Source organism: Lineus longissimus, chromosome 5 (genome assembly GCF_910592395.1).
Source record: "Lineus longissimus chromosome 5, tnLinLong1.2, whole genome shotgun sequence".
Taxonomy (NCBI): Eukaryota; Metazoa; Nemertea; class Pilidiophora; order Heteronemertea; family Lineidae; genus Lineus; species Lineus longissimus.
In genome coordinates, this window is record NC_088312.1 from 9,680,303 (window position 1) to 9,707,525 (window position 27,223).

Below are 27,223 nucleotides of genomic sequence, written 5' to 3' on the forward strand. Positions count from 1 at the left end.
GAGCACAACATAGCACATCCTGACAATATCAGACCACTTCACTCGATACCTACATGTACTCATCCCTCAATCGAAAACATGCGTGAGAAGAAGTCATGTTGTAGGCCCTGTTTGCAAGAGGATGAACATAGCACTGTCTGTTGCTGAAGCCAAGGAGGGTCCCCAGGATGTCTGTCATGATAGCTGGTTCAATACCAGCTGAATTGTTACACGCATTTGCTGCCAAGACAGACAAATCTACTACCTGAGGGAAATTGGCAGTTAGGATTGATTGAGTGTCATACTGACAGCAATTATAAGTAACTGAAGACAGGAATTGAGAGGATGCACGACACAGTTCTACCACGCCCGATGACCTGAAAACCTATTTTCCCCTACTTTTGTGCCAATCAAATACTTCCTACTTTATGGTAAATGTACAGCAAATGAAGACAAACGGTACCATGAGCATCTGACAACATTGGTACTTTCATCTTACTCTGATGAAGAACACGCTAAACAAAGACTTGTTTGGATCTGTACAGACTACAGTTATCTCATTTGTTGAAGGACCAGGTCATAACTGATCATCAAGTGCAAGTTATGCTAGACAAAATGGCCGTCTTTACTGGTGTTTTATGGTGACATAAAACCAATCAGCCAACTGAATGGAGGGAAAGACTCGGGTCAATCAGTACCAAATGATTTTCCATGACTGTTTATAGCCAGGGGGAGGCTGCATGCTAAATCAAGGCTAGTGTGAGCTGCATCGCACCCTGTGTCTTCTCAGAGCACCGTGCCTCACAATGACCGCCAATTTAAGAGGCAGATTGTACGAAAAAGACAATACATGAATAGGGATGACAAAACTGAAATGTTTCCTATGAAATACCACAACAGATTTTTGTTTGGAGTAATTTGATTCTGTGAAGGACTCATTGATCTAGCTGTCAAGCTTTTGTGCAAGTGGATGAGTCACTACCAAGCTTCCAAGGGACACCTCTTGATCTGTATTGCTGCATCTGATATCAATATATGCTACTAATTCAAAAGATGATGATGCCAGGCAATTGAAAACTGATGTTGGGGAGTTTTGACAGCAGCATCATATTTCTGTTAATCAGGCTACCAGATAATCGAGTTCATTTCGCTCCAACTCAAAGTAGGTTGCACTTTTACGCTGTGTTTGATTTCCAGATGAAATGTACGCAAGGAGCCAGCAAGCATGTGAAACATACTTTTGCTACATGCTACATGGCCTGGTATTCATTTTCACCTGGCTAGATTTAAATGCAGGTGTTGTGATAGATTTTACTGAGCTATATACTACTAAGAGAAATTGAGACCATTATCTACCTTGAGGATTGAGTGATGTTCAGAACACTTAAAAGATGGGATTGGATGACCTCTAAGGACAATTTTGTCTTCATTGCACTTGCAGTATAATAGCATCATGCCGCCTGCTTAGCCTAAATTAAATTTAATCTCTCATATATCGGACAAGAAGCTATTGAGCTCTAACTAAGTTCGTTTTTTTGTTGTATCTGTGACCTTACAAGAACACGACCTTGGTCAAATGACAAGTGCATTCGCATGAATCACCCCAAATAAATAATTCTGAATTGGGCAAATAATGAGGCTGGAATCTGCCTTGGTAACCAAGGCTACATCATCTGGATGCTTCACATCTTGTGGCAATCCTCGCAATCCTGGCTATATATTGATTCAAGGTCACAGAAGATGGATGATGGATCAGGGTTGTACTCTAGACCTCTTCTCTATCTCTGGCCTCGTAAGTCTCTCACCTCTTTGTCATTTGACAAGTTGCCTGTAAACCAAGGGGACCAAAGGCTGGACAACCACTATCAGGACAAAGAATAACAAAGGCATTCCTTCTTCAAATGATTACATAATTCACCATAAGGTGAGGTAAGATAACACAATGGGCAACTGATTGCTATCACAACTCACAGTAACCCTTGGTGCCTTCCATATTGTTCAGAATACAGAAGAATCTCTGACTCAATGACAATGAAGAGAAGTGCCTTCATCACCCATAAACTAGGGATGATGGCCGTGTACAGCCAACATCATACAGCAGGGATTCTTGTCATTCTCAACGCGATCAATGAATTCAATACTACTAGCTACAAGTTACTGCTAAAGGTTAAACGATGGGAGTCAGAGACAAACTTCGCCTCTTCAAATCTAAGACTCATTCAGATGATCATCTTTCTAAAAGCCAGGATTCCACCAGATCAGACACCCCCATCCACCTACGCAGTACAAGTATGATCATTACCAGCAGTGTATGACACTGCTGTCATTTAACGAATAATTTCACTATTGACGAACACAGAGACACCAACTTGCTGGTAAACAGCATATAACCAGCCATCGACATCATTTGCCACAAACAGCCAACACATAGTATATATGTATGATATAAATGACCTATTTTATAGTACTAATTACTAAAAAAACACAGAATGTTTGTATTCTGCAGTCAGACAAGACCGAACAGCACTTTTTAAAAAGAAATCTTTGATAATTTCAACAACCAGAGTCAGAGCAATCAAAACTATGGCGTAAAACTAGCTTACCTAGAGAATTGCGCAGCTCAGAACTCCATGTATCTCACAAAGAATGCAACCCCGAACTTAACAAAAGATCAGACCTGACGAGAAATCCCTTTATCACGTATTACGCAATTTGTTTCCTTGAAGTCGGCATGGCACAGTGTTCACTTTGTTTACTAGTACTAGTAGACTGACCTCACAACAATGTAAGTACTCGGTGACATTATAGATTATACATGATTGATACTACGCATACAGCTAAACACTTAAGTGGCACACTGCCAATACTGTCCTCATGCAGGACACCGACCGTAGTTTATACCTTACACTTGCAGAACCCGGACGCAAGTTCTTTAGGTTCAATCAACACATCAAACTCATATTTTTCACTTAATCAATCCGAAAGTTTGGTACAACGCAATAACCAAGATGCTGGACCGCAAATAAATTTTCACATTTCCAAGAATCTAGGATAACAATAAATGGGCCCAATGAATAGGTTGATTGAGGACATCACAGCCGAATGAGCAGGACTAAACACGCAAAGCTGGATTTGAGTAGGAGTGCAGCAAGTACAATGAAGCCAGTGTTGGGACAGCTATCCTCCCATGATGTGACGAAACTTCACACTAGAATCACATGCAGAGAAGCAACTTCATGCCCTTTGACGTTAAAAACATGTTAAAGGTTAAGGGTACGTCACAATCTCAATGTCACAACAACTGAAAGGACGATGTTGAGAAGTGGTGTAGTAAACATGTTTATCGACATCACAAGTAGGGGAGCAGCAATGACCCTCAAGGAGGACAACATGTAGCCGCTTACTTCGATCCGACCATTTTGGCTAAAATGATGATTACACTCAATCACCCAGGGAAGTTTCAGACACACCGACATTTTTTTAATGTCATCTCCTACCCACTCGAGATTGATATGCAGAATAAATTATGCACCCATTCGCTGTAAAGAAGAGGCTGTGGTTGGACCTATTTTATTGATTTTGCATTTTTCACCTTAGGTACATCAATCACCTCACCCTTTCATCCTCATCCTTGGTGAGTCATGGCAACAGGGGTTCCACATTTTCTGAAACCTTCAATTAACTCTCCAGAAATACAATTAGACTGAGCCACTCAAGAAAGCAGCACACCTTTTCCGGAATCATTCGGCTTAGCTGAAATTATTTTTTAACCCAATGCAACAGCAGCAGCCACAAACCCACAATCACAGACAGCATCAATTTACACAAGTTCAATCATCAAGACATACAAGTAACATTGTGAATTAAAGTAAATGTTTCCATAGCAACAACAGTTTTTTTTTCTTGATTATTCACAACTTTTGCATGCCGAAGATTTAAATGATGAAAATTGAGAAATCAATTACTTTTCTTAAGTTCATGTAGAGGATAATTCAAGGGAATATCATCTGAATTCTCCGAAATTACCAAGAGCACCTGATCAACTGAAAGCTAGATTCAAAGGGATGTCATATGATGACGAGAATTATACATCACCATTCAATTGCACAGACAAAAGACTTTGAAAAACTACTGAACTGGGCTTACGCAGAGACAACAAGCCAGCTTCCGAACAACCAATCCGTAGCGTAATGAAATGACGTTCATCTCATCTTCATCTCCATGAAAACAGCGTCATTTGCCAATAGTGACGTCTCCAGAGCGACATTCCCTGTGTCTAAAAATAGCTTAATACTAGACACATTTTATTGGACGAGATGTTGTCATTGAATACAAATCCACTGCAAGTTTTCTGCACAGTTTCATACAAATGGTACCCAGTCAGAATTGAACTGGGCATTGGGTTCTTCAAACCTATTGATCAATGGAAGTGGAAATCTTTCATGAAAATGAGCATGATTCAGATTTTGGAACAAAAAGAACTCAGCATGTTAGCAATGATGGTCCAATTCTATGAATGAAGCCAGGTTCCCTTTTATTTTTATCAGCAAAAAGATGTCACTGCTTCTTCAAGTAGAAATCATCCTGACAATATCAGTCCATTCCACTCGATACATACTTACTCATGCGTAAGGGGAAGTCGAGTTGTAGGCCCTGTTTGCAAGAGGATGGGTAGAAATACAACTGAACTGCAATTGAAAACAGATTGTTGACACTGCTTGTCAAGACTGTTAGTGTTACGGTTTCAATAGCGAATTTTGGGGGACAGTTTTCCTGCATTGACCCAGTTGTTCCTATGTGACCTGAAGTGCCATTCTGTACAACTGTAAATTCTTATGTTCTCCTTTGTTCATGGCCCATTTGGCTGAATGTTAGGAAAAATTTACTGTGCACACAATACAACATGCATGTTTTACCTGCACCAACTTGCAAAGTACACAAAGAGGTATGGTCAATGACCCACATCTGGTAACCAAAACAAACTCCTTCCACAAGAGTAACCATGGATATAAATAGGATGCAAAAAACCTTGAAGTGAGGAATTTAATACCAGTGCCCAGGTATATGCATGTTAAAAACCATGCTACCAACCAACCTGTGCCTATTTATAACACCACTGATCTAAAACATGCAGCAGTTGAGCCATAAAAGGAACTAGCTATGCAGTATTCTCATAATACTGATGCTGATCAAGCTCCAGCCTGGTCATCATATATGATGAAGGTTAACTCACAATATCCCTCTTTGTTTTGGTATCAGTCAAATAATTTTTTACAGACAAAGGCTGGCCGAGGTCAACAAACCAATAACTTGAACAGAATGCTTGCCCTGAGGGTCTCCAGAACAATACAGAGGACACAATAGAACGGAAATTGCAAATGAAAACAATGATACATTTGTATGAATATTTTAGTTGGGAAGACTCCAGATGGGGATTGACTAGTCAACAGTACTGGCATATAGGACATAACATGTGTAGACTCACCACTCTTTGCCTCAGCCATAATACAATACATAAAACGACAGCCATGGACCAATGCTACAGATGGAAGTTACTAGGCCAATTACAAAATTTCTGGACTAGTTATGATATTTATCATGGTAGAGACTTACCTTGATGCTTTCAAAACAAGCAAAATCACATCATGAACAGCAGCTAGATATCAAAACACCTCAACTTGATTCTAAATCCTCAACCTGTGAAGATAATTTCAGAGATAGACCCACAATCTTAACAATTATCCTGGTGATATTGAATAATGAATATGAACTGGACAGTGACAAGATTGACTGGTCTTCATCCACACAAAATGAACACAATTCTTGTTATATTTGGAATCTCTGATGTAGACTCTTTTGTCTAATAGAGACAGAAACCCACTCGGTTCCTTTTCGTCAGCATGACTTTCAAGAGAATTAGTTCATAATTAAACACCACCCACAACAGGAACTACGATAAGTATTACTCACAACCTGGCATAGATTCAATGGCCGGCGTGTGTCACAATACCAGTATTGAACTACTTTCCTTCTGATGTCAGCTCCAACTTAAAGAAGATTTGTCAAAAATCAATTACACAGACTTATCTGATATGGCCAAGAGTTTGTGACGTTTCTTCTTTCTCTTACAAAATCACCATTCAGCTGCAATGTTTCCAGTGTTTTCCAAGTCAATATGACCTGAGGTTAAGAGTTGAAATCTATAGTGGAATGGAATAATGCCAGTGGTAGGTAATGGCTGCAAATACTGGTATGATTAATAGGGCACCAATCTCTTCGAGACAATTTAATAGCCGAGCAGACTTTTGGCCTAAAAATGAATTCTCCTTCTGACCAGTTCTGGAAACTAAAAATAAGAGAATCTTTTCAATTACACCACGACCAATAATCAACATAATTTATCACATTCAATTCCAATAATGAGTCATAATTTCTGAGCACAACGTCAATCTACGATTTTGATGATGGTATAATGTGTGACTACACAATGTTTATCGCTATGATATTGATATGTAAATGTCATGTAAATGAAACATAAAGAAAAACAGCATCAACCAAGATAAAGTTCTTGGACAAGCCCAACTTTGTGTTAGAAGTAGGCCTAGGCCCTATGTCATGCATTAGGGTGTAGCTTGTAGATGGATTGGATGGCTGGGTGAGGTCGAGGACAATCACATTCAAAAGTTAATAGTTCAAAATTGAACCACAATCTTTCCATGACAACTATTTCAAAATGTACCACGGGAAGGAAAGTACCCACTAAACACAATAACTGGACAAGATATTCAAGAAAAACAGTTTATTTCTCCTGGAAAGCAGTGGGAGGAAAAGGCTCTGTTGAACATGTAGATGTAGTATGCTAATGAGCAGATTACTGTGCTGGCAACAAAGAAGAGAGAAAAGAGTCCACTTCGTTGGCAAAATAAACAGTGAAATCGACAAAAATTCGAGATAACTTACAATTGTTACGATAGAAGTGATTGTTATAAATGACACAAGTGAGATGTTACTCATCAAAAACACGTGAAAATCGATGAAACTTAGAAGTTACCCTGACCGAGATTTCTTGGAAATGAACACGATGTCAGTTTATTGACATTTAAATGCCCAGTGTCGTAAAAAGAAACATTTCGTTGCAATCTCTTCTAGAACAAAACAAATAATTATAATGAATCATGCATGAACCAATAATTATCACGCCCAATCTGTTCATATACAAATAAAGTTTTTTGATTATCGTTCTTTTACACCCCTTTTCCGTTTTGCAGCATTCAGATTTTCCCGAGATTTCCCGGGATTTCACGAGAGTTCACGGGATTTTCTAGAATTATGGGATGGATAGAGAAGACGTTCGCCATTTTGAGAAGAATCGGAGATTCTTTCGCGCCTGAAACATTGTCATAATTTGCCACAAATTGAGACATAAATTCATATCGAGTACGGTCATTGTGATGATCATATATTAAAGAAAGAATAAGTTGCATTTATATACCAGTACGTGCCCAGTTTCAAGCGTGAGAAGCCATTTATTCCGACCCCCGTCCCCCTTTCACGATCCAGTTTTCATGATTTTCGGTAACGTTCTTAATCCAGGGGGCGGCCGTCGTCTTCCTTCATTTTTCATGAGAAGTTTATGATATTGTATGTAAGGTAGCTTTCGATAGCACTAACCATGGTCATGTTGGTGTTGCATAATGATAATGACGGAACATATTTCATGTAAAAATGTTTATTGGATCATGTATAGTATAGGCCTAGCAATGTATGTCATCAAATTCAAATCAATGACATCATGTAGTCACCAGTCTGACACCCTAAAAAAACATGAAAAAAGAAACCACCAACACTGACGTTACGCGATTTTGCCACTTTCTGTCCTATTGCCATTCAATGCTTTAACGTTGTGACGTTTATTCCCATGAAAAGTGGCTGGCGATATTATGCATGATGATGTTGTCTATTGTTGTGGTGGTGATAATACATATGTAATATAGCCACCGGTAGCCCTCGGCCCTATATCATATAGCCTATAGGCCTAGAGCAGGCATATACACAATCGGGCGTATCTCGTAATGTTGTACAACTATAGAATAATTATCATACAAGTGACAGTATGTACAAAGACATCATCAAAACGTGAGACAGTGCCTAACTTGCAGTACATGAGTAGGCCTAAAGCAGACCTGACCACTGTCAAGTCTCGTTATGTCCCACCTTTGCGTGGGCGCCTGTGCTCTTGGCGGATACGCTTATACTACCACCTTGTCTGGCCATTTTAGGCCTAGGGTCTGGGAAACATTGACTACTGTCACTCATTGAGTAATAAATTGAATAGATTTAGAATTGTCTTTAGGTATGCTAGGCTTACCATAGGTTTCAACGGTCAAATATTTCACATTGAGAGACAATCACTGTAGAGGCATTGTCTGTCTTGTGTGTGTCTTTGACCATCATTGAGCGATGAACATAATGAAGACTGTAACATTGTAGTAAAGATGTTATGTTTTCCCGACCACCAGTGGTGTGTGGACTGGGTGCATGTGGAAAAGGGCTTATTCCCCACAGGTTTAAAACTGCAGGCTGCGCTGTCGGTTCAGTAAAGGGATTCATGATTAACATGTAATAAAGGTATTAATACTTAACAACAAAAACAAAAAAATCATGGGAATGTGCAATCCTAAAAATAAATCTTATCATAATCTGCCTTTTATGATGATTGGTGGAGTCAAGAACAAATGTATCATTTAATAATGACAGTTGTTTTTTTTTGTATTGCAGATTTTCCAGTCATGTTCTGGAAGTTTACGTTGCTGACGTCGCACATAGAGACGCTCCTTGAAAAAGAGGTAAGTTTATTCCTGCTGCATAATTCATGTTTGAAAATTGGGCAAGATTTATTTTTACCAACTAGGTTGCGTTGGTGAAGTGTTGCTAATTGACAGTTTCTCGCATTTAATGACGGCCCTTTCATTTTGTGATGGCAGGAAATGGTTTCTTGTTTCTGATGGCCTACAAATAGAGATTAATAGGGGATAGGTTTTTCTGCAGCTTAGAATACATGTATCCAATTTGTATTCCACAGCCAATCAATTAATTTTTCTCTTGGCAAAAGTCCAACTTGGCATTAAGTGTTGGCACACCTTGGTAATTATCCTAGTTTATGAACTGTATGGTATGGTTATGAAATGAAGTAATACATTCCAGCTCACCACATTGTACAGTCCATTTCATTCTGCTCATTTGCTTGACAGTCACCAACACAAATCCACCATATGCCCTTTAAGTCCTCCACATGCCCTTAAATTTTGCGATATGAGTAATGAGAGTGTGAATAGCTGCCCTAATGGCTTTATTATTAAATGTTTAGTAATGGCAATCCACCAGTAAAACTTTAAAACTATTGAGTAGGCACATATAGGGTTGCTATGATAGTGACTTTTAAACCTCATCTTCAGTCTACAAGCACAAAAACTAATGGTGCTAGTGTAAGAGTGAGGCTATGAATTGACAGGTTATGAATGATGCCACATGTAGTCACAACCTATTTGGCGCAATATACATGTTTGTAGTCTGTTTTAAACTGTGCTGAATCTGTGATAATATTTGTGTTTGCAGGATGTCACCCTACAGGAGCTTATGGACGAAGACGATGTTCTTCAAGAATGTAAAGCTCAAAACAGGAAGCTCCTAGATATGTAAGTTTTACTTTCTCTTTGTTTACATGTAGATGACAGTCACATCTGTAATCACAACATCTGGAATGGGTACCAGGATGTAAATCTGGCCTTGCAAAATTGGTCGGATGATGGTTTGATTTTTGCTCTTTTTTTTAGGCTAGTCCGTCCTGATATCATGGAAGAACTGGTGAACTTTATAACGCAGGAGCCTGTTGAAGACACTGATGAAAAAGTTAGATACAAGTAAGTTTTCAGTTTGAATATGTTTGACTTATGTCCTTATTGTACACTCGGCTAAATCTTTACAGTGGAGATTTTTATTTGAGCTGATGGATCTCGTTAATCAATTCAAATGGAGCTGGTAATGGGGTTAAATATGCTGTATTGTACTTGGCTTTTAAAAGTTCTTGCAGTTGCACATGAATGCCAACATAAATTTAAAAATCTAGTTTAAAAATTGATGAAAACTGTTGTAGTGCTCAGCAGACTATTCCATCAGCCTCAGGTATGTTTTTTTTACTCGAGGTTAACCAGGTTGGCCAGGTGAAGTTGGGTTCTAAATTTCTTCTTGGGGTGATAATGATGATGGCTCTCTAGTACATGTAGTGTAAAGGAGTTATTGTTTTTATGCCATGGATACCAACCAATTAGAGCAGACAATGGAGTGCAAGGTCTTATTCAAGAGTTGGGGGTAGATATCCTCTCCATCGGCCAAACTATTGATGTAGACTTCTGGCCCAGTTTTAAAAATGTCACAAATCTCAGTTGGACAGTCTTCTGTTCTTAACATTTTGGCAGCATGTTCACTAAGACAGCATTGTCAATTGACTCACATCAAAATGTTTATAACTTGTGTCTTGCATTTGTTTTCTTTCAAATAAAAAATAAGTTTGTTAATGATATCTTACAGATATCCTAACACTGCTTGTGAGTTACTCACATCTGATGTATCTGTCATCAATGACAAATTGGCTGGGGAAGAAGCCTTGCTGAACAAAATCTACAGTTTCCTTGAAAGTGAAGGACCTCTTAACCCACTTTTGGCAAGCTTCTTTAGCAAAGTTATGGGGCTGCTCATTGCAAGGAAAAGTGAAAGTGTAAGTATAATGTTGGGCTGTCCAGAAGTGATAGCGGTTTATTGCCAGCCAGTACAATCAGCTGCACAATGTACGTTTTTTCAGTGCTTTATGTATTAAGAGTCCCATCATTTACACTCGTGCTGAACATTCAAATAGGTGGTATTATCACATCAACACAGGTGATAATTGTTGGTATTTGTAAAAAACAAGCACTTACTTTCTGGCTTGGTGTGTTGATCAGTCAGGCTATGCAGAAAACATCGTTCTCTGTAACACATATTAAAAAGATTTCACTGGATATGTTAAGATTTTAATTTCCATGATAAGACTGTTTTTAATCCTATACTTGATCATGTGTTGTAAAATTTCTGGCTGATGTGAAAATGGTATTTGTGCCAAAAGCATGTCTTTAACAAAAGTCTGTTGATTGCCACAAAATGGTGTCACTTTTCACTATGATAATCATAACTTACAAATAGGTCCCTCGCTCTTTCAGATGGTAGAATTTCTCCAAGGCAAGGACGACTTTGTTGGGGCTCTGCTGAGTCATCTCGGGACATCTGCCATAATGGATCTGCTTCTACGTCTCATAACATGTATAGAGTGTCCAGAAGTTAGACTTAATGTGATAACAGTAAGTGAATGAAAAAAGTGACAAATTTGAAATCGCCAACTGTCCATTTGAAGAAACAGTGTGAATGTGATGATACTGGCAGACTTCAGATTGTGATGAAATTTGCCTAAGTAGCTATAGCAGAGACATTGTGAAGTAGCTTGGTAAACAGAACCATGGCTGGATCTGATTTTTAAAAAGGAACTAACCTTATACTCCTCTTTCTTTCAGTGGTTAAATGAGCAAAAGTTGGTGCAGAGACTGATTGGCCTCTTGGATAGTACTGTTCAAGAAGAGGTGAGTGGAATGAGAATCTTGCTGCTGATAGTTGTCAACCTGGTCTGCGTTTATATTCTGATGGGTTCCAGTGATCCATCCACGCTGGTCGGAACGGACCAACACATGACTTATGGCCAAAAAGTGAACCACTCTGGCTAAGTGTGCTGCTTGCTTAAAACCTTCTAAAAATATTGGACAGCTTCATACAATGGTGTATTGTGGAAATAACTATTGTTTAATTTTCTTTCAGAAACATTGTAATGCATCTCAGGCAATCTGTGACATGATCAAACTTAGTCGTGAAAGAAATGTTCAGATGCAAGATGAGGCTGAGCCAGACCCACTTCTGGAAACGTTGGAATCGTAAGTATTTCGTAACTTTGTAGCTAAATTGGCCACCCTACAAAATTGGAGAATTGCCTTTTGATACAGTTTAGTAATAATGTCTTCTTTATGTTTGCTCGTTCACCTGTCAAATTACTATGAAAATCCTTTTTCCAGACCGGACACGATATCCGACATGCTTACGCACATGTTTGACCACAAGATGAATGAGTCTGTACTAGTCAATGGTCTCGCAATCTTACAGACTCTGTTGGAGTTCAAGAGACCCGTTGCGTAAGTGTCAGTCTGTGATATGCTCCAGGATGACAATTTTTTTGTTTCTATCACATGATGTTTGAAAAGTGGTCGAGTGTTGTCTTAAGTTTGTCAATGTTCATGATATCTTATTGCATGACTACTCGAAGGAGTAAGCTTTTATGATGAAGATGTTCACTGGTGATACAAAACATAGCTACTGAGCTATCTTGCTTTCAACATGAGTTCTCAAGGCATTTAACTGAAACTGTTTTCCATTACAGATTGTTTGCAAGTTTTGAAGGAAATCAAGAGACAATGACACAACTTGATGAAGAGAGACTACAGCAGGGTATACACAATACGCTGCAAGCTCTGATCCCTAGGTTAAAAGACATTCACAATTTGCTGGTAGAACCACCTAAGGTGAGCTTCCAGATTAATTCTTGGGGAGACTGAATAATCAACATAAGAAGATGCAGTTTGTAAATCTCTCTCATTCTCAATACTGTTATACTAATATTCAGTCATGTGAACGAGTGTGTTTGATGTTTTCGGGATGGCATATTGTGCAGTGCTCAAACTTCCTTGATGTTACAGGTAATAACCTGCCATGATACAGATAATCATCTTGTCCAACCTTTTTGCTGGGCTTTGATTCTGTTCATTCAGTTACCTATTTCTTTTACAGCAATATTACAACACAATGCCTACAACACTTGGATCGTTAGACCCACCACTGGGAAACACTCGGTTACAAGTGTCTCGTCTAATAGCCACAGTAGTAGCAACAAATACATCTAGTGTTGATCTAGAATTAGTCAACTTGGGGACCATTAAGGTTTTATTAGTAAGTATTGTATTCATTTTGAGTGTGCAACTAAGTTATAGATTTTGACAACAGTATTCTTTTGGCTGGGAAGATCACTGGCATTCACAGATTTCATGTAGCACAACTAAACTTTTCATCCAAGTTCACAGGTGATATCTGGCCAGGATGTTGAAATGATATTGAGCATTGGAATTAATAGCAAGTTGATAATCCACGTGGGACTAGATTGAACAGAATGTGCAATTACATGTACTGGTTTGTGGCATATCTGCAGTTCATATTCGCCCGTTATCTGCTCATGTTACTAAATATCTTGTTATTTTTTTTACTTACGCTTCTTTCCGTTACCTTTCAGAATTTATTTTATGACTATAGCTGGAATAATTTTTTACATACACAAGTGGTGCACTTAATAACGTCTATATTAAACAATGCGGCGGTTACAATTGATGGTGAAGAGAAGCATCCTCTTTTGCAAGAGGTAAGTACTGGTTATCAGTAAGATGTGGTTAGTTTTCAACGTAGGATATCGTTGAGCCAGGGAATGATGTTACTTTTGGAGATGAAACATGATGATATTTCTATTCGCTAGTATAGTATCTGACCCTGGTTCTTCAAGAAGATAATCTTGAGTTCATTTATGAAATTGTCAGGAGGCTGATATAATAGCCTAATGGCAGCAAGTGCAGTGCTTGCTTGGTGTTTTTAAACGAGACTGAGATTATGACGACATTGCTCAAACTTCTTGTCTTGTCTTATCCTTTAAACGTTGCCTTGCTTTCTTTCCAGGTTGTCTGTGAATGCCGATTATTAGAGAAGCTTTTAGATAGCTGGGAGGACAATGAACAAATTCAGTAAGTTGGAAGATTACTATAAATAGGCATTCTTCTTATGAAGTGCATGGACTTGGTTTTGGGATCAGAATTTTGTTGTATTCCGGTCCTGTGGAAATATAAAGATGATTCTTTGAATTGGTAGTAGCATCTGTCCTCGGTTTATCCTGTGTTAGGATTTTCAGTTTGCGATCTTCAAGACCAATTCTTATTGAGAAAATATCGTTCTGATGATGATATTCATGAATGTTATTTCCAGGGCAAGACCTGGTGGGCATCGAAGAGGATTCATGGGGCATCTAACAAAAATGGCCAATGAATTTGTGCAGGTCACAGAACGGGGGAATAATGTGGAACGAATTAAGGAATTGTTAAAAGGTTAGTGGTTTTTTTTGTTACTAGAGTTCAGATTGTATGTTCATGTTTTTGAGATTTTTCTTGTCATGATCAGAAGGTTTTGGAAACTTTAAGATTTTCAAAACAAAACCGCTTATGAACTTTGTTCAGCCAGAGCAGTATTGGTTGCAAGGACCAGTCGTCCATTATTTAAACTTTATTTTGTGAATGACTGCAGTCTACTTTGACCCTGTCAGATTCTGATCCCCGCTTCACCTGCACATTTCTTCTTATTTTCTAGAAGTTCCAGATGATGTTCAAGAAAAGTGGGATTCTTTTGTCTCAGGAACACTAGCAGACTGCAACAAGAAAAACACTGTTGATCTAGTAAGTAAACCTTCGAAATTGTTTTCACAATCACCAAGATTGCGTTTAACAACATTTAGGAACCAAGGAGTGATGTTACATTTCGAAATGATTATGAATGATTCTTCTAATCGCTAGTATAGTATCTGACCTTGGCTTTCATTTGTTCAGTGATTTCAAAAATTAATCATGCTCATCGAAACTGAGGTTAGTCTGACACAATTTCTGTAGTGGTATTCGCATGATGCATTATGAATGGTGTTAGTCATTTGTAGTTACAAATTCTGTTATTGTCCGCTATAAAGGACTGGATCAATTGTGACCCCTGTCACCCTGAAGCTGGTTGAAATTGTATATGAGCTCATTAAAAACATAATGTTGAGCGTATCTCTAAAAAAGTATTTTGCAAATATGACGCCAAGCTCAAGTTGTGAATGAAATAAAACTGATGGTGTCTTCTATGCTAATCATTTTACCGACCCTCAGGAGCTCCCATGTGGACCTGACCTTCTGGCCAGAGTAAGTAGCCATTTAACATGGACGCACCTGACTCCTTATGTTGCTGTTCAATTATTGGTTCTTGCGGGGCTATCAATCACAACAATTTTGTAAAGCACACCTATTGGTCTTAATTTTGATGAAGTCGCCATTAATGCCTTCTCGATTAGTCGTGGAGTTGAGATGTTTAGTGCCAACACACCTTGGCTGAAATTTCCAAACGGCCATCCTTCATGACAGTTGCAGGAGATGGAACAGATTATTTGACTTCAAAATTATTGTCAGCAGTCGCTTCAACATCCATCTGTTGGCAGCCATCGTACAGAAAATGCTGCAGCGAATTTCAGCTCCAACATGTTGTCTTATTGTTGGACATATTTTACAAAATTGTTGATGTATGGCTTCAAACATAAAGTGATACAATGAATCCCTTAGTTACAGGTTTAAATTTTGGTTTCTTTTAATGATGGAAACCTTTGGGCATGGTTCATTCTTGCTGTGTAAGACACTTGCCCTTGAGTTGCATGCGGCCCTCTTGCATTGATCATTTGGAAGAAGCCACCTTTTTAGCATTTGATTTGGATTAGTCTAAACACAGCTTGCATTTGGGATAGATATTCTGTAGCCACGCACAGGAGGGCGTGTAGTGCTTTAGAATGAGAGGTTGCAATGTAACAACTGTATCTGGTTCTGAGGGTGGCCCATTGCTGCATAGTTGAACCCTACAATGTCTTTTGGTGAAAGCTTGTTGATTGAAATTGGTCGGCAGGATGTCTTGGTTTTACAAAACAACTTTTCAGTTTGACATGTGCTACCAAGGGGCGAGGGCTACTGAAACGAATAGATGGCTCACTCAAAACAAAAAGTGTTGGTCATTTATTTGCACTACATGAAAAACTTTCTAAAACACTGTTCATCTGCAAGTTCCTCACCATTGATTTATTTGAGACTTCTTATAATCTTCTTATACAGTCTTGGTCAAAAGACTTGCTAAGTTGCTTCTGTTTTTTGGTGCACCCATCAGTAGAGCGTTCATGTCTTATGTGCTTGATAGAATCCTTGTTTGCTGTAAGCAGCATTGAAGTTTGCTGCATATCATTCTAACACGCTTGTTTGACTGAAACCTTATCATCATGTTGATACTGTTTCTGGCTGTAGAATACATACCTCACTGCTTCAGAGTTCCATCCTTCCTTTGGAAATGGAATTGAAAAGACTGTTGTTGGTTATTCGATAACTTTTAATGTTCCAATTTAATAGGTTAATTGCATGCAAATAATCTTCACTGTTTCTCATCATTTTTCTCTGTATTTGATTTGTCAGTTTTTTCTCGGTCAGTCCTTCGGTCCCTTACAAAACATACATGTCTGAATCCATCATTAAATTCCGCATCTTGAAAATGTACTCACGAAGTTTACCTATAGGTTGTGTGTTGGAGTGGTCGATCTTTCCCATCCGGCGCAGAGTTGGCATTGTTTCCTGTCAGTTACTGCACATTCTTTGTTCAGATTTTGGTTCATTGATATGAACAAAAAGAAAGCGTGGATATTTGCTATTACGTTGAGGTCAGGCCCTCAGTCACTTTATAATGACCATTGAGGCTCCTCGGCATTCATTATAAATGACATTTCTGGCATTGGTAATGATTTTCTTGAACTAAAGTCGGTAAGAAAATAGGATAATCCTTCTTTCTCATACCTCCTAAGGCTTAGCAAGGTTATTCCGCCGCAAACCCTTTATAAAATGATATCACTTTACTTACCATCGTATTACTATTGTGTATCTTTCTAGGTGGGTGCTCATCCGTTGCCCTCGAGTAGCGAGGATGATGATGCTGATTTTAGTAACATTCCATTTCCCCAGGATACAGCCATGCAACAGGTGAGTGGCGAAGATTTATACTTGGACAAGAAAGACCTTTGTTGTAAAAATTATCAGCCTCCTTATGCATGGTTGATAAGTACTGGTCCTGTTTCATTCGCATAACTCAATAATACTCGTGAGACAAAGGAAAAACTTGCAATCAACATCTAGTATAATGTTCTGTTGATCTAGTCATAGCAGACAAGTTCACTAGATTTCTTAACTTTGAAATCCAGACAGCTAAGGTTTCTTGTTTTGTAAAGTCTCTTTCAAAAATAATGTCACAGAAAAGGCTGAATGTGACATTTTCCTGTTAGGGCAGTTAAAAGCATGGAGCGTGTTCCTCTTTAACAATTCAAATATTAACAAAATTAAGTGGTGGTTGAACTGGACTTGCTAGTATGATAGTACGGTGCCCAATCGAATGAATATACCGGTTGATAGTACATGAAGAAAAAAGCCCCTTCATGTTGTGTTTGGAAGTTTACTTGACGCAAAATTGACTGCTTTTTGTCTGATTTAGATAGTGGGAGGGAAGACCTAACATTTTACTTCCAATACCATATCATTCTGCTCCTAAAACCTCCCCGACACCGATTCAGATCTTGCTTCTACCTCTAACCTTCATTTTACAACCAAACCAAAACCAACCATGATATTGTAGCAAAATTGCTCTTATCTAATTTCAATTGAATGCAGAATGCATGTTGTACTAATAAATAACCAAGTGTTCCAATTCTGCGTAGAAATTCCATCTATTTGCAAAGATTTCGTTAGTTCTAAAGATTTCTAATCAAATGATAAATAGGATTTCCTGACCAAAACTAAATAGGTTTCACTACATGGATGCTTTGCTCCATCAGATTGCTTTGCCTACCTGCCTCTAGTCATATTCAGGGTTTCTGCCAGGACGAAACACAGCAGTAAAACATGTTAAAATTGTCTTTCTTATTACTTACTTACTTTCCGCAACGTTGTGACCTAGGTCGTCATCAGAGCAATCTCTTTGTTTGAAGACAAGGCCATGGAGTGGTCTATTTTGCTGTCTTCTTGTCTTTTTGCTGGCTTTATTGTCTGCCCAGTTGAACCTCATAAAGAAATGTGGCAGCACTCATAATCAATTTGTCGTGAAAATGAACACAATGAACTTGACAAAAATGAAATTCTGCAGCCTGCTTGATAAAATGTTCGGTATCAAAACTGCTGCTGCAGATGTGTTTTACTCCCTGGCAGAAACACTACCATTACCAATTTGAATTACCATTGCATGTGTGAGTGCATCCTGCTTACTTGTTCTGTGCCTGGTTCTTATTCACCAGGCCTTCTCTGATTACCAGCTCCAACAAATGACCAGCAATTTCATTGACCAGTTCGGATTCAACGAAGAAGAATTCGCTGAGCAGAATGAGCATGTGGAGTGAGTATAACTTAATCGTTTGTTCGTGGGGCAGATCATGCCTTTGAAATCAACTTTTGCAGAGATAGCTATCAGTCAAGAGTCTGAGAGTCCTTAGAAAGTGAAAACTGAGAGTAGGAATTTGTGGTTCAGGCCAGATGCATTGGCCACTTTTGAAAAAATGCAGGACAACAAGAAAAAGTTGAGATAAGGCGGGGTGCCGAAGAAAGCTTGAGTGGTCTTTTGTTAATTCATCTTAAAAATGTCAAAATGTCCAGGAAGAAGACAATTCGGTGAGTTGCTTTTCAACTTGCAGCTTGCCACCTTCATAGTTAGGACGGAAACTGTTGCCATGATATACAAACTTACTTTGAAAATGTATTTCGTTTCAGTTCCCAATTCAATGATAAGATCTCCAGTATTGACTTCAGTATTAGTACCAACGAGGAGCCTGTAAGTACTTGTAAAGATTCCGACCAATGGAATGCTTAGTTTGAAATAGCCCAGTTTGCTTGTTCCTGAGAGGTCTCCGAGTGGTTGCTGGTATCCTAGTCGATGCAGGCTGCACTCCCTGAAACCTTTCCCCCGCTACCTTTCCTGTCAATGCGATTGACCCAATCCACCTGTTATTCCATCTCTTCATGCCCCAAGGATGATATGGTATGTCGTGTTGGGTGTGGTGCAATTAGAATCCATTGAAAATGCTCCTACAGCTTTAACAGCACTAAACAATCCGGTCTGGTATTCATTCTGTTGAGGCTTGTGGAAATGTTAGCCTGCCTGCACTTGTATTGTTTATTTGATCATCGTGTTCTGCCTCTAACTGGTCATTTTCCGTTCAACAGCCAAATGCTGCCATGTTTGAACAAGTGTGTAATCAAAGGATACAGCGCTTCGATGATGCTGAGCGAGACAGTGACGAGGATGTCTGGGAAGAAAAAGAAATCACTTATTCTCCAGGGATGGATTCGGAAAAACAGAGGTAGGTCAATTTGATAAAAAGATAGCGTTGTTGTGGAATTATGTCTGAAAGATCTGGTTGAATTATGTGAGTTTGTTATTGTTTTGAGTGAATAATTCTGGTGAATTGATTTGTAATGTTGATTGAGAGAGAGATGTACATCCAAGCTTCATAATGCATTGGCGTTGTCCAGTTTCAAGTATGCCATCTGGGTGAAATGGAATGTTATGTTCTCAACATCGCTGCAAACAAAATGAACTTATCTTTCTTGACTCTAGGAATAATGCTGTAGCAGGGCATTCCTAAAGTCAACATACATCCATAAAATAGTTGAATCCTTGTTTCAGTGTGCCTCAGCGGAGAGCTCGGGCCGGTGCAAGTAGCGATGAGGACAGCTCGGACGAAGAAGATTTAGATTCACCAGCCGTTATACGAAGTCAACCTCCTAGTGCTAGTTCAACGGAAAAAATGGATGTTGATTCAACTCAAGGTATGTGTTCGAAGAAGAACAGTCAGAATAAATATTTTAGCAATAACATGAATTACTGCAACAGCCACCAGAGAAAAAGGCTGTGTGTCTTCCCGAAGAGCGAGACTTAAATTAGTGCCCCAGTTAAAAGGTTGAGACCACAGTCTCCTGTTACTGGTTTCAATAGTTGTCTTAACCATTGCAAAATGCAATTCTTTTTAGAACTGAGGCTAATTGTACATTTGTCTCTTCCCTTTCAGACTGGCCAGCCAATTTCCATGATGAACCGATGGAGCCAGCACCAGTTGCCATGGATACAGTCCCCTCTGCCTGGGAGAATCCAGCACCTTCAATACCTCAAGAAACAGGCTGGGCCAGTTTTGGTGATGCAAAGTCCGAGGGAGCTGCTGGAAAAGATGAAGAATGGGCCGATTTTACTAGTTTCTCTTCGATGGAAGCCACAACATCAAACAGGTGAGGAAGTGTGCTCTAAATACGAGTTAGATGGCAAACGAAAATCAAAATGGTTGAACTTTTGGCGACATTGAAATGAGATCCTTTCTCAAATATTCTAAGCAGTTAAGCTTATAGGGAATCATTAAACGTTTTCATGTTTCTTCTAGTGATCAACCAAGAAGTAGTTCCCCTGATAGGATGGACATAGCTGAAAGTACATCAAGTCGAACAGCAGCCTATGGTAAGTGCTATGTGAGGTATCATCATTTGACCACATTTGCTGTTGAAGTAGGTCATGACATGGGTGACTACCAACTGTTAAACAAGCAAGTTAGAAATAGAATACTAAGTATTTATGTGAATTCTCCCTAAATACTGCAGCAATCAACAGGCTATTCAGCTGAAAACCATTTCTATGAGTGGGGATAATGTTGAGTCCTTTAAATGAACATGTTGCCCATTATTGTATTTTAGTGGTGCCAAATGATGCTGAAAGTAAAGAAGTTGCCAGCAGTTCGGATTCAACCTCCAGCAATCCATCCTCCTCATCAGATGCCAAAGAAGCTGTGGCGCCTAAGTCTCCGGCCACAACGGATGTGATGGCAGTTGAACCAGATTCAACATCATCGGATCCTCTACCTGACAATGGCACGGCTCAATCTTGTGATAATCATTCTTCATCACAAGACAATACTAATTCAGATGAGTAAGTTCTGTTTAGATGCATTTGAATGCCTTTTGTTTGGACATTGATTGATAGGGGCAAGATGATACGTGATGCATTGTGATTGCTACAATCCAGTGAGGTGAATGTGTTTTCGGTTCCCGAATAGGATTGCTGTTGACAGGCAAGAATGTGTGTGTCCTATTACTTGATAACTACATGTATTACCTTGGCAAGCCTGTTTTTGCATGACATGTGTTGAAAAAGAAGCTCTGGTACTTCTGCTGACCAAAACCAGATGTCATTTCTTAAGCTACTGCAAAAATGCTTGGTTAGCAAAATTTCTTCTCCTGGCTTTTTGTTTTAGCATGCAACTGTCTACATTTTAGGATGATTTGATTGATTTATTCTTTATGTCTATCCTTTCTGCCTGCAAGAAAAATTCAAATAACACATTTCAATGGGATGAGTATACATGGGGATAAATTTGGTATCATGGCACATATGAGGATCAGTCTGCATTGCAAATTTAACTCTGAAGATGATGTATTGGTATCAGAAATTCTACATGATTTATGTGCCATGTTTTGTTTGAAATAGAAACAAGAAGTTTTTTATGGTCTGGTCGAACTTGACTTTACTTAGTAGACAATTTTTTCATAGTTGTGTGTTGATGTTTTGTTTTAGTGTGACTAACCTGACAGAGTTTAACGCTGAACTGCCTCCAGACCATGATGAGGAAGATGACGATCTCAGTGATAATTTTAAGTGAGTTTGATGGTGTTGTTCGCTATCTCTTAGCAGTATTCTAAAGAATAATATCAAAGCGCTCAACTTTAGATAATGTTAATGTGATTGGAATATAGTGCTAGTCATAGTAAACATGTAAATGAGAAGTTCCTTGTGTGATGATTCTCTTGTTAGCATTGTTTCACCACAAAAAATGGAAATCAATATGAATGAACTAAGAGTAGACTGGGTTGTCTGTCAACAAGGGCCATCAGGTCCTGTTGTAGAAAAATACCTGAAGTTCTGAGCAGATGGTTTGTTATTATTCTTAAAGAGATTGCTGAGAACTCATTTGGGTTAGTAACTTCCTGGTGGGAAGGCGTATGTTCGAATTAGTTTAGAGGTTCAGATTTGGTATGTGTAGCAGATGGTGTTGCAATAAATTTGACAACGGTTGGTCTTGGGTGTTGGGTTTACTGTAAACATCCTCCAGAAATCTTTAAATAAGCTGTTCCCATTCATTGAATACATTTAGTACAAAAAACTGCATGGATTGCATGCCGTTTTGTGCCTAACTGTCTCTCTAGTTTTAACAAGCTCTTGACAATATAATGCTTCCACTGATTTGGTTATTTGCATGTTGTAAAAAATATATTGTATTTCAGAGTCACTATAGTTGAGGCGTACCTAATTTTGGGGAACAAATTTGGAGTACAACACTTTATTGGATCAACAGATTAATGATGATTCTGGTGACTTTGTATATCTTGTCCAATTCATTTGTAGACTGGAGATTTCAGTGTTGTGATGTTCGCCGATGGGGGCAATTGACTTGTTGTATTTGGTTGTGATGTTAATGTTGTCAGAACGAAATCCTCAATCATCGTTTTCGTCATTTCAGTTTTCTCGCTGCCAGGGGTCTTATGAAAACAGTAAAGCCAAACAAAGTAGAGACAGAAGTCCATGGGAATGGACCAACTGAGCCTGATTCTTCCATAGATACTTCACCTAAAAAGTGAGTATATATATAGTTAATAATATTGGGCGAGATTATTTTTAAAAATTGGTCCAATTTCTTTGAACAAGCATTGTTTTTTAAGGATTCTCTCAAAATAAACTAAAGCTGAAAAAGATGAACTAATGTGAGAGGCATGTCTTCATTCAAAGGCCAAGGTGAAGCTTTAATGTATGGAGACATTTTGCATGCAAGTGTTAGCATTTCTCTTCTTCTCTTACAGGTTAGAAACAAAGGAGTCGTGTAGTAGTCCTGCAGACAGTGCAACGAGTCCGCCTGTAACACTCAACGGACCTGTTTGATGATAACCATAGTCGTTAGTGTATATGATGAGAAACAGTTTTGACACATATACACATGGCATGGGTTGACCTGAGACCAGGCAAATGTGTCTTTGGTGATTTTGGACAATGTGATAATGGCCAGGGTTGTCCATGGACGATGCAACTTTGTCGTCGGGCAATGCTGCCAATGATGGGTCACCACCTTCGACAATTTTGGATTACAGTTATATCTCAGTGTGTTGCATTGCCACTGTAATTATACAGACTCTCATTGATCCACTCTCTATTTGAATATCCTTGTCAATTCTGCAGGTGTTTGGTTGATATCAATTAGGCATTGAGAACTATCCTCAAAATTCTAGTCCTCGGTGTTTGGGCTAGAAGTGGGTGTTTTTTTTAAATGACGACTGCTCAAATTTTGGAGATAGTTCTATAGATCCTGTAAACCCATTCATTTTATGAGCCACTCCTTTTTGCAACTATAGGAATGTGAAGTACAACATTTGAAGATTGTTAGTGATCTTCTGTCCGACTCGAATTGTGTAGTAAAATGGAAATACAGTGTACACTTTTTGCTCTCAGATGAATGGGTTTCACGGTCACTGTGACATTGTGAGTTGAGGTATTATATACTCCGAGCCATTTTAAGACCCTGCTGAAACCATGTTTCATAACATTGTGCATTTAATGACATCAGAGGCCTTCATTGAAAGTGTACTGTACCGTTGATTTGCGCCAATTTGTTTGGAATACACTAAGATAAGATCCACGAGTCCTTTTACACTGGGGTTAAATCCAGCTGTATTTGTGTGCTCCAAAGAGAATGCTCCAATTTAAAAGTTCACCTTCTTGTACAACCTGGTGCTCAAGCTATCCAAACAGAACTTTTGATTTGAGTAAAGCAAAATAAGTTATGAAAAAAACACAAAAAGCTCACCTCAAGTCAAATATTTAATGTTGTTGTCCACCTTCAGATATGTGAAATTTTATTGGTTGCCATCTGATCCTCATTCCTGGAATGTGTAAAAGGTGTGTGCATTAAAAACCAAAATGTTGGCAGCCAAAATATAGTAAGATAGCTGGTGTTCACTCATATCCTTAAGATTATAATAACTGTCTCTCCAAATAACATTTTAACTGGATGGGGCATGAGGTTCGTGCATGCATTGTTATGTGATGATACATTTTGTGCAAACTGAGTGCAATGTCTTAGTATAGTGTGTCTATGTAATACTATATGCAAGATTCTTCATAACATTTCTCCTCCCAAGCTTGTCGTAAACATTGCTCTGTGTGTTCTGTTGCGGGCCAAAACATTTCCTCTAGGTTTTTACCATAATGGTCACAATGAAATATCTGGCCTGATAGTATGTAGAAATACTAGAAAAGTTGAAATTTTCTAAAAGGTGTTTATCACAATGATCTCTACTCTGTTATGCTTGAAATCTTCTGGGGCCTCTATATTCGTCGTTTGGAAATATATTTTCCTGGGCAACATCGCATTGCTGTTTGAAATCAGGGCAGTGATAGACTTATGATTGTTATCAGCATTGTCAAGGGTAGAAAGAGATCCCCCTCGGCCATGCCCAGTGTCTTTTCAAGCTAAAATGTGTCTGTAGTCTTTGTACTGTGTAAATATCCTGTATATTAAAGTATTTTTATATCGTACGAGATGTGAAGGCACTGAACAATCATAAAATCACTAAGGCTTTTAAAATTGTTTGCTTTGTAAAACAGAGGATGTGTTGTATTTTTCTGTCAATGGATTCATCATGTCATGTGAGTGTGCTTCTCTTGAATACTCTAAAGGTTGGTCAAGTAATGTTCGGGGTGCCAAGGTATGATTTTCCCTGGGATTCGAGTGACTGCTTTTGTAGAAAATTGTAATATAAATTGACAGAAGCCTTCAGTTGATTTTGGAACTATTAGAATCGATTTTGGTTATATCAGCATTGATTACTGGACGAATCATTCTGAAACGTCATTGTAAAATAGCCTAAGATGCCATTGTATGGTTTAAACTTGGTATTGACAAGGTGTGTATTATCATGACTGCATTTTTACTTTTGGCCGGTAATGTTTGGCTCAGTTACTTTCATTTTCCCTTTTCCTTTTGGCTTTTATGTCTCTTTTAAGGTCATAGAAAACCTCTGCTGTACATGTATCTTTCTAGAAATGTACAGATGGTCTCAATGAACTTGAGAAGGGGTGTAGTTCATAAGCCCCATTTGTCTTTTGGTAGCATTTCATTATGGAGCATTATATTGTGTAATAATTCTGCCACTCACTTAACTTATAACTTAAGCCTGTTCATTCAAGAGATGTCATGAAATTGTGTACAATGTTGCTAATCACCCCTTAAAAAGGAAATGGAAATGTCTAACCCTTGTTTCTTGCATTCCAATTTTCCTTTTAGAGGGGTCTATTTGTGATGTAGATAATAAATTAGAAGCACGCCTTCTAAATTGTATATATTTGTATGTAGAAGACCCACCTCTGTAATTTTGACATGTGTAATTATAGTGGTGCTTAAGATGGACTTCCTTCTAGCAAATGTTACTTAACGTCCCCAGTACCTGGCCTGTTGAAGCCGGTACTGATAACTGTGAGTGTTTTTTCAGAGGTTTGCCAGACTTTCTTCATATCACTTGAATGTGAGCTGTTTAAGCGCAGCTGATAAAAAACCTAGTTCTTCTAAATTATTTCAAACCGGGTAATATTTGCGACCATTTTATTTTCGTGATTTTCGCAATTTGAGAGGCAGATGCAAACTTTTAACTCACTAAAGTGTCAACTCTGAGGCATTAACTATTAAAGTTTGGCACCAAGCATGGAAGTTAGTCTACGCGAAATAAAAAATGAGGGACTTTGTGAACTTTTCACTTTGCAAACATTGTCCGGTTTACAGAACATTACTATTTAGGTAACTTAGGGTTGCCTGTAATCATCTGCATTCTCATGAGAGCTTTAACCATGGGGGGGATTAGCTTAGAGTATGGGCCACTCTGAACGTTTTATGGGTGATGTTGAGGTGTGCATGGCTCAGGGGGCAGTTTTACTCCTCAGAATTTGTTGATGACTTTTGGTGACCCATTGTTTATCAGCTTTGGTTTAACGCATGTGTATTTATTTTGGCATGCATAATAATGCTGTGTGAGATTTTTATCAATGTCAAACTGGCATGGAGCTCTTTTGGTCTGGCACACATTTCGTACTATGGTTACATATCGACTACTGAACCCTGAGCAGCCTGTATTTATTTGACAGTTTGATGTGGGCTTCTCATGTCAACGGAGCCGTAGGCAGAATAGCAGTAAATGGTTCTGAACTTCATTCTGAGCTGGTATAAAGTGTTCTAGAACAATGGTCTCCGAAGAAAAGTTGTGTTAGGGTTATTGGGACATTTGAACTGGCTTGGGGAAATCTTTTCAAACTGTTGGCAATGGTCAGTTTGGGTAAAATCAAGAATAAATAAAGTATTTATTTACTCTTGGTGATATTTACTGTAATTCTATTACTTAATTTCATGTTGCTTGTAAGAAGCATGATTCATTGCTGGTCAGGATTTTACTAACCGAACATACTTATATTCCCTGATAAACAATAGATAGGGTGGCAGTTTCTTCAGTAAAGGCGTGCTGTGTTTGGAATATATCATATGTATCATGTTCTATAATCCTCACGATTGCTCAATAACAACGGGAGTAGAATTTAAGACTGAAAGTTTGTGCTTTTATATACTGTGTGATTGTTTCCATTTTGAAAAGCCTTTTGTCAAATCTGAAAACAAGTCCAGAGTTATACGCTATGTTGGTCTTGGTGCACTTTCCCCTTACATGTGGACATGCCATTCGGGGACAGGGTTTTAAATTCATCATCTTGTTGCTAAGGTTTCTCCCAGTGATCCCTGTAGTTACTATTTTGCAATAAATTGAAATCAATGAAAAACGGGGAAGTTGTTAAGTTTTCATTGTTCATAATCAATTTTTAACTTGTTTATCAAAACTTTGGTAGTAAAGTGCACTAAAACCTGTCAGCAGAAGAACCTTGAAGTGGTATGTAATGTGCTATGCATTGCGGGAAATCATGTCTCAAAGGTCTTCAAACTAACGGTGTTTACTCTAAAGGTTTGAATCTAATTAAAACTACTTGTTTGGAAGTTTTGGCATTCTAGAGTCAAAAGACTTTCAGTCCTTGACATCATTGTTTAGTTTCTGTTTTTGGATGCCGTTTGACCAGTGTATTCAATTTAGCTGAATCCACATAGTCGCACTCCTAGTCCGGGTTGGGAACAGCTCCTTCAAATTTGATAAAG

General features: G+C 38.5%; 2 protein-coding genes across 10 annotated transcripts in view; one reads left to right on the top strand and one right to left on the bottom strand.

Moving 5' to 3' along the window:
• Positions 1–7,067, bottom strand: part of LOC135488775 (SIN3-HDAC complex-associated factor-like) — a 32,869-nt gene extending 25,802 nt beyond the window's left edge. The window contains exon 1 of one of the 3 annotated variants that reach the window (XM_064773579.1): positions 7,037–7,067. The gene's annotated coding sequence lies outside the window, so the exon portion shown is untranslated. Of the gene's footprint in view, positions 1–2,582; positions 2,943–6,939 lie in introns of those variants that run through there. The other 2 variants (XM_064773577.1, XM_064773578.1) reach the window with 2 other exon arrangements.
• Positions 7,068–7,332: 265 nt separating this feature from the next.
• On the top strand, positions 7,333–26,856 carry LOC135488747 (serine/threonine-protein phosphatase 6 regulatory subunit 3-like). 7 transcript variants are annotated; one of them, XM_064773512.1, is made up of 27 exons: positions 7,333–7,416; positions 8,758–8,825; positions 9,595–9,674; positions 9,813–9,899; positions 10,567–10,753; positions 11,232–11,369; positions 11,580–11,645; positions 11,878–11,990; positions 12,129–12,245; positions 12,491–12,632; positions 12,898–13,056; positions 13,394–13,519; positions 13,828–13,892; positions 14,131–14,249; positions 14,509–14,594; positions 15,060–15,092; positions 16,863–16,952; positions 18,254–18,351; positions 18,723–18,783; positions 19,176–19,312; positions 19,639–19,781; positions 20,021–20,234; positions 20,384–20,457; positions 20,691–20,922; positions 21,568–21,648; positions 22,511–22,624; positions 22,848–26,856. In XM_064773512.1, exons 2-27 carry the CDS (start codon positions 8,769–8,771, stop codon positions 22,924–22,926), a joined length of 2,898 nt encoding a protein of 965 aa, XP_064629582.1. In that variant the 5' UTR covers positions 7,333–7,416; positions 8,758–8,768; the 3' UTR covers positions 22,927–26,856. The 7 variants fall into 7 exon arrangements, with proteins under 7 accessions (XP_064629582.1, XP_064629581.1, XP_064629583.1 ...); XM_064773511.1 differs by having other exon boundaries at positions 7,335–7,473; XM_064773513.1 differs by having other exon boundaries at positions 7,335–7,473; positions 18,272–18,351.
• The last annotated feature ends 367 nt before the right edge of the window (positions 26,857–27,223 follow it).

Excerpts from the sequence above, each read along its gene's own strand:
- LOC135488747 (XM_064773512.1), top strand. The coding sequence starts at position 8,769 with ATGTTCTGGAAGTTTACGTTGCTGACGTCGCACATAGAGACGCTCCTT. Across the intron at positions 21,649-22,510 it reads GATCTCAGTGATAATTTTAA|TTTTCTCGCTGCCAGGGGTC; the intron begins GTGAGTTTGATG and ends TCGTCATTTCAG. Across the intron at positions 22,625-22,847 it reads ATAGATACTTCACCTAAAAA|GTTAGAAACAAAGGAGTCGT; the intron begins GTGAGTATATAT and ends CTTCTCTTACAG.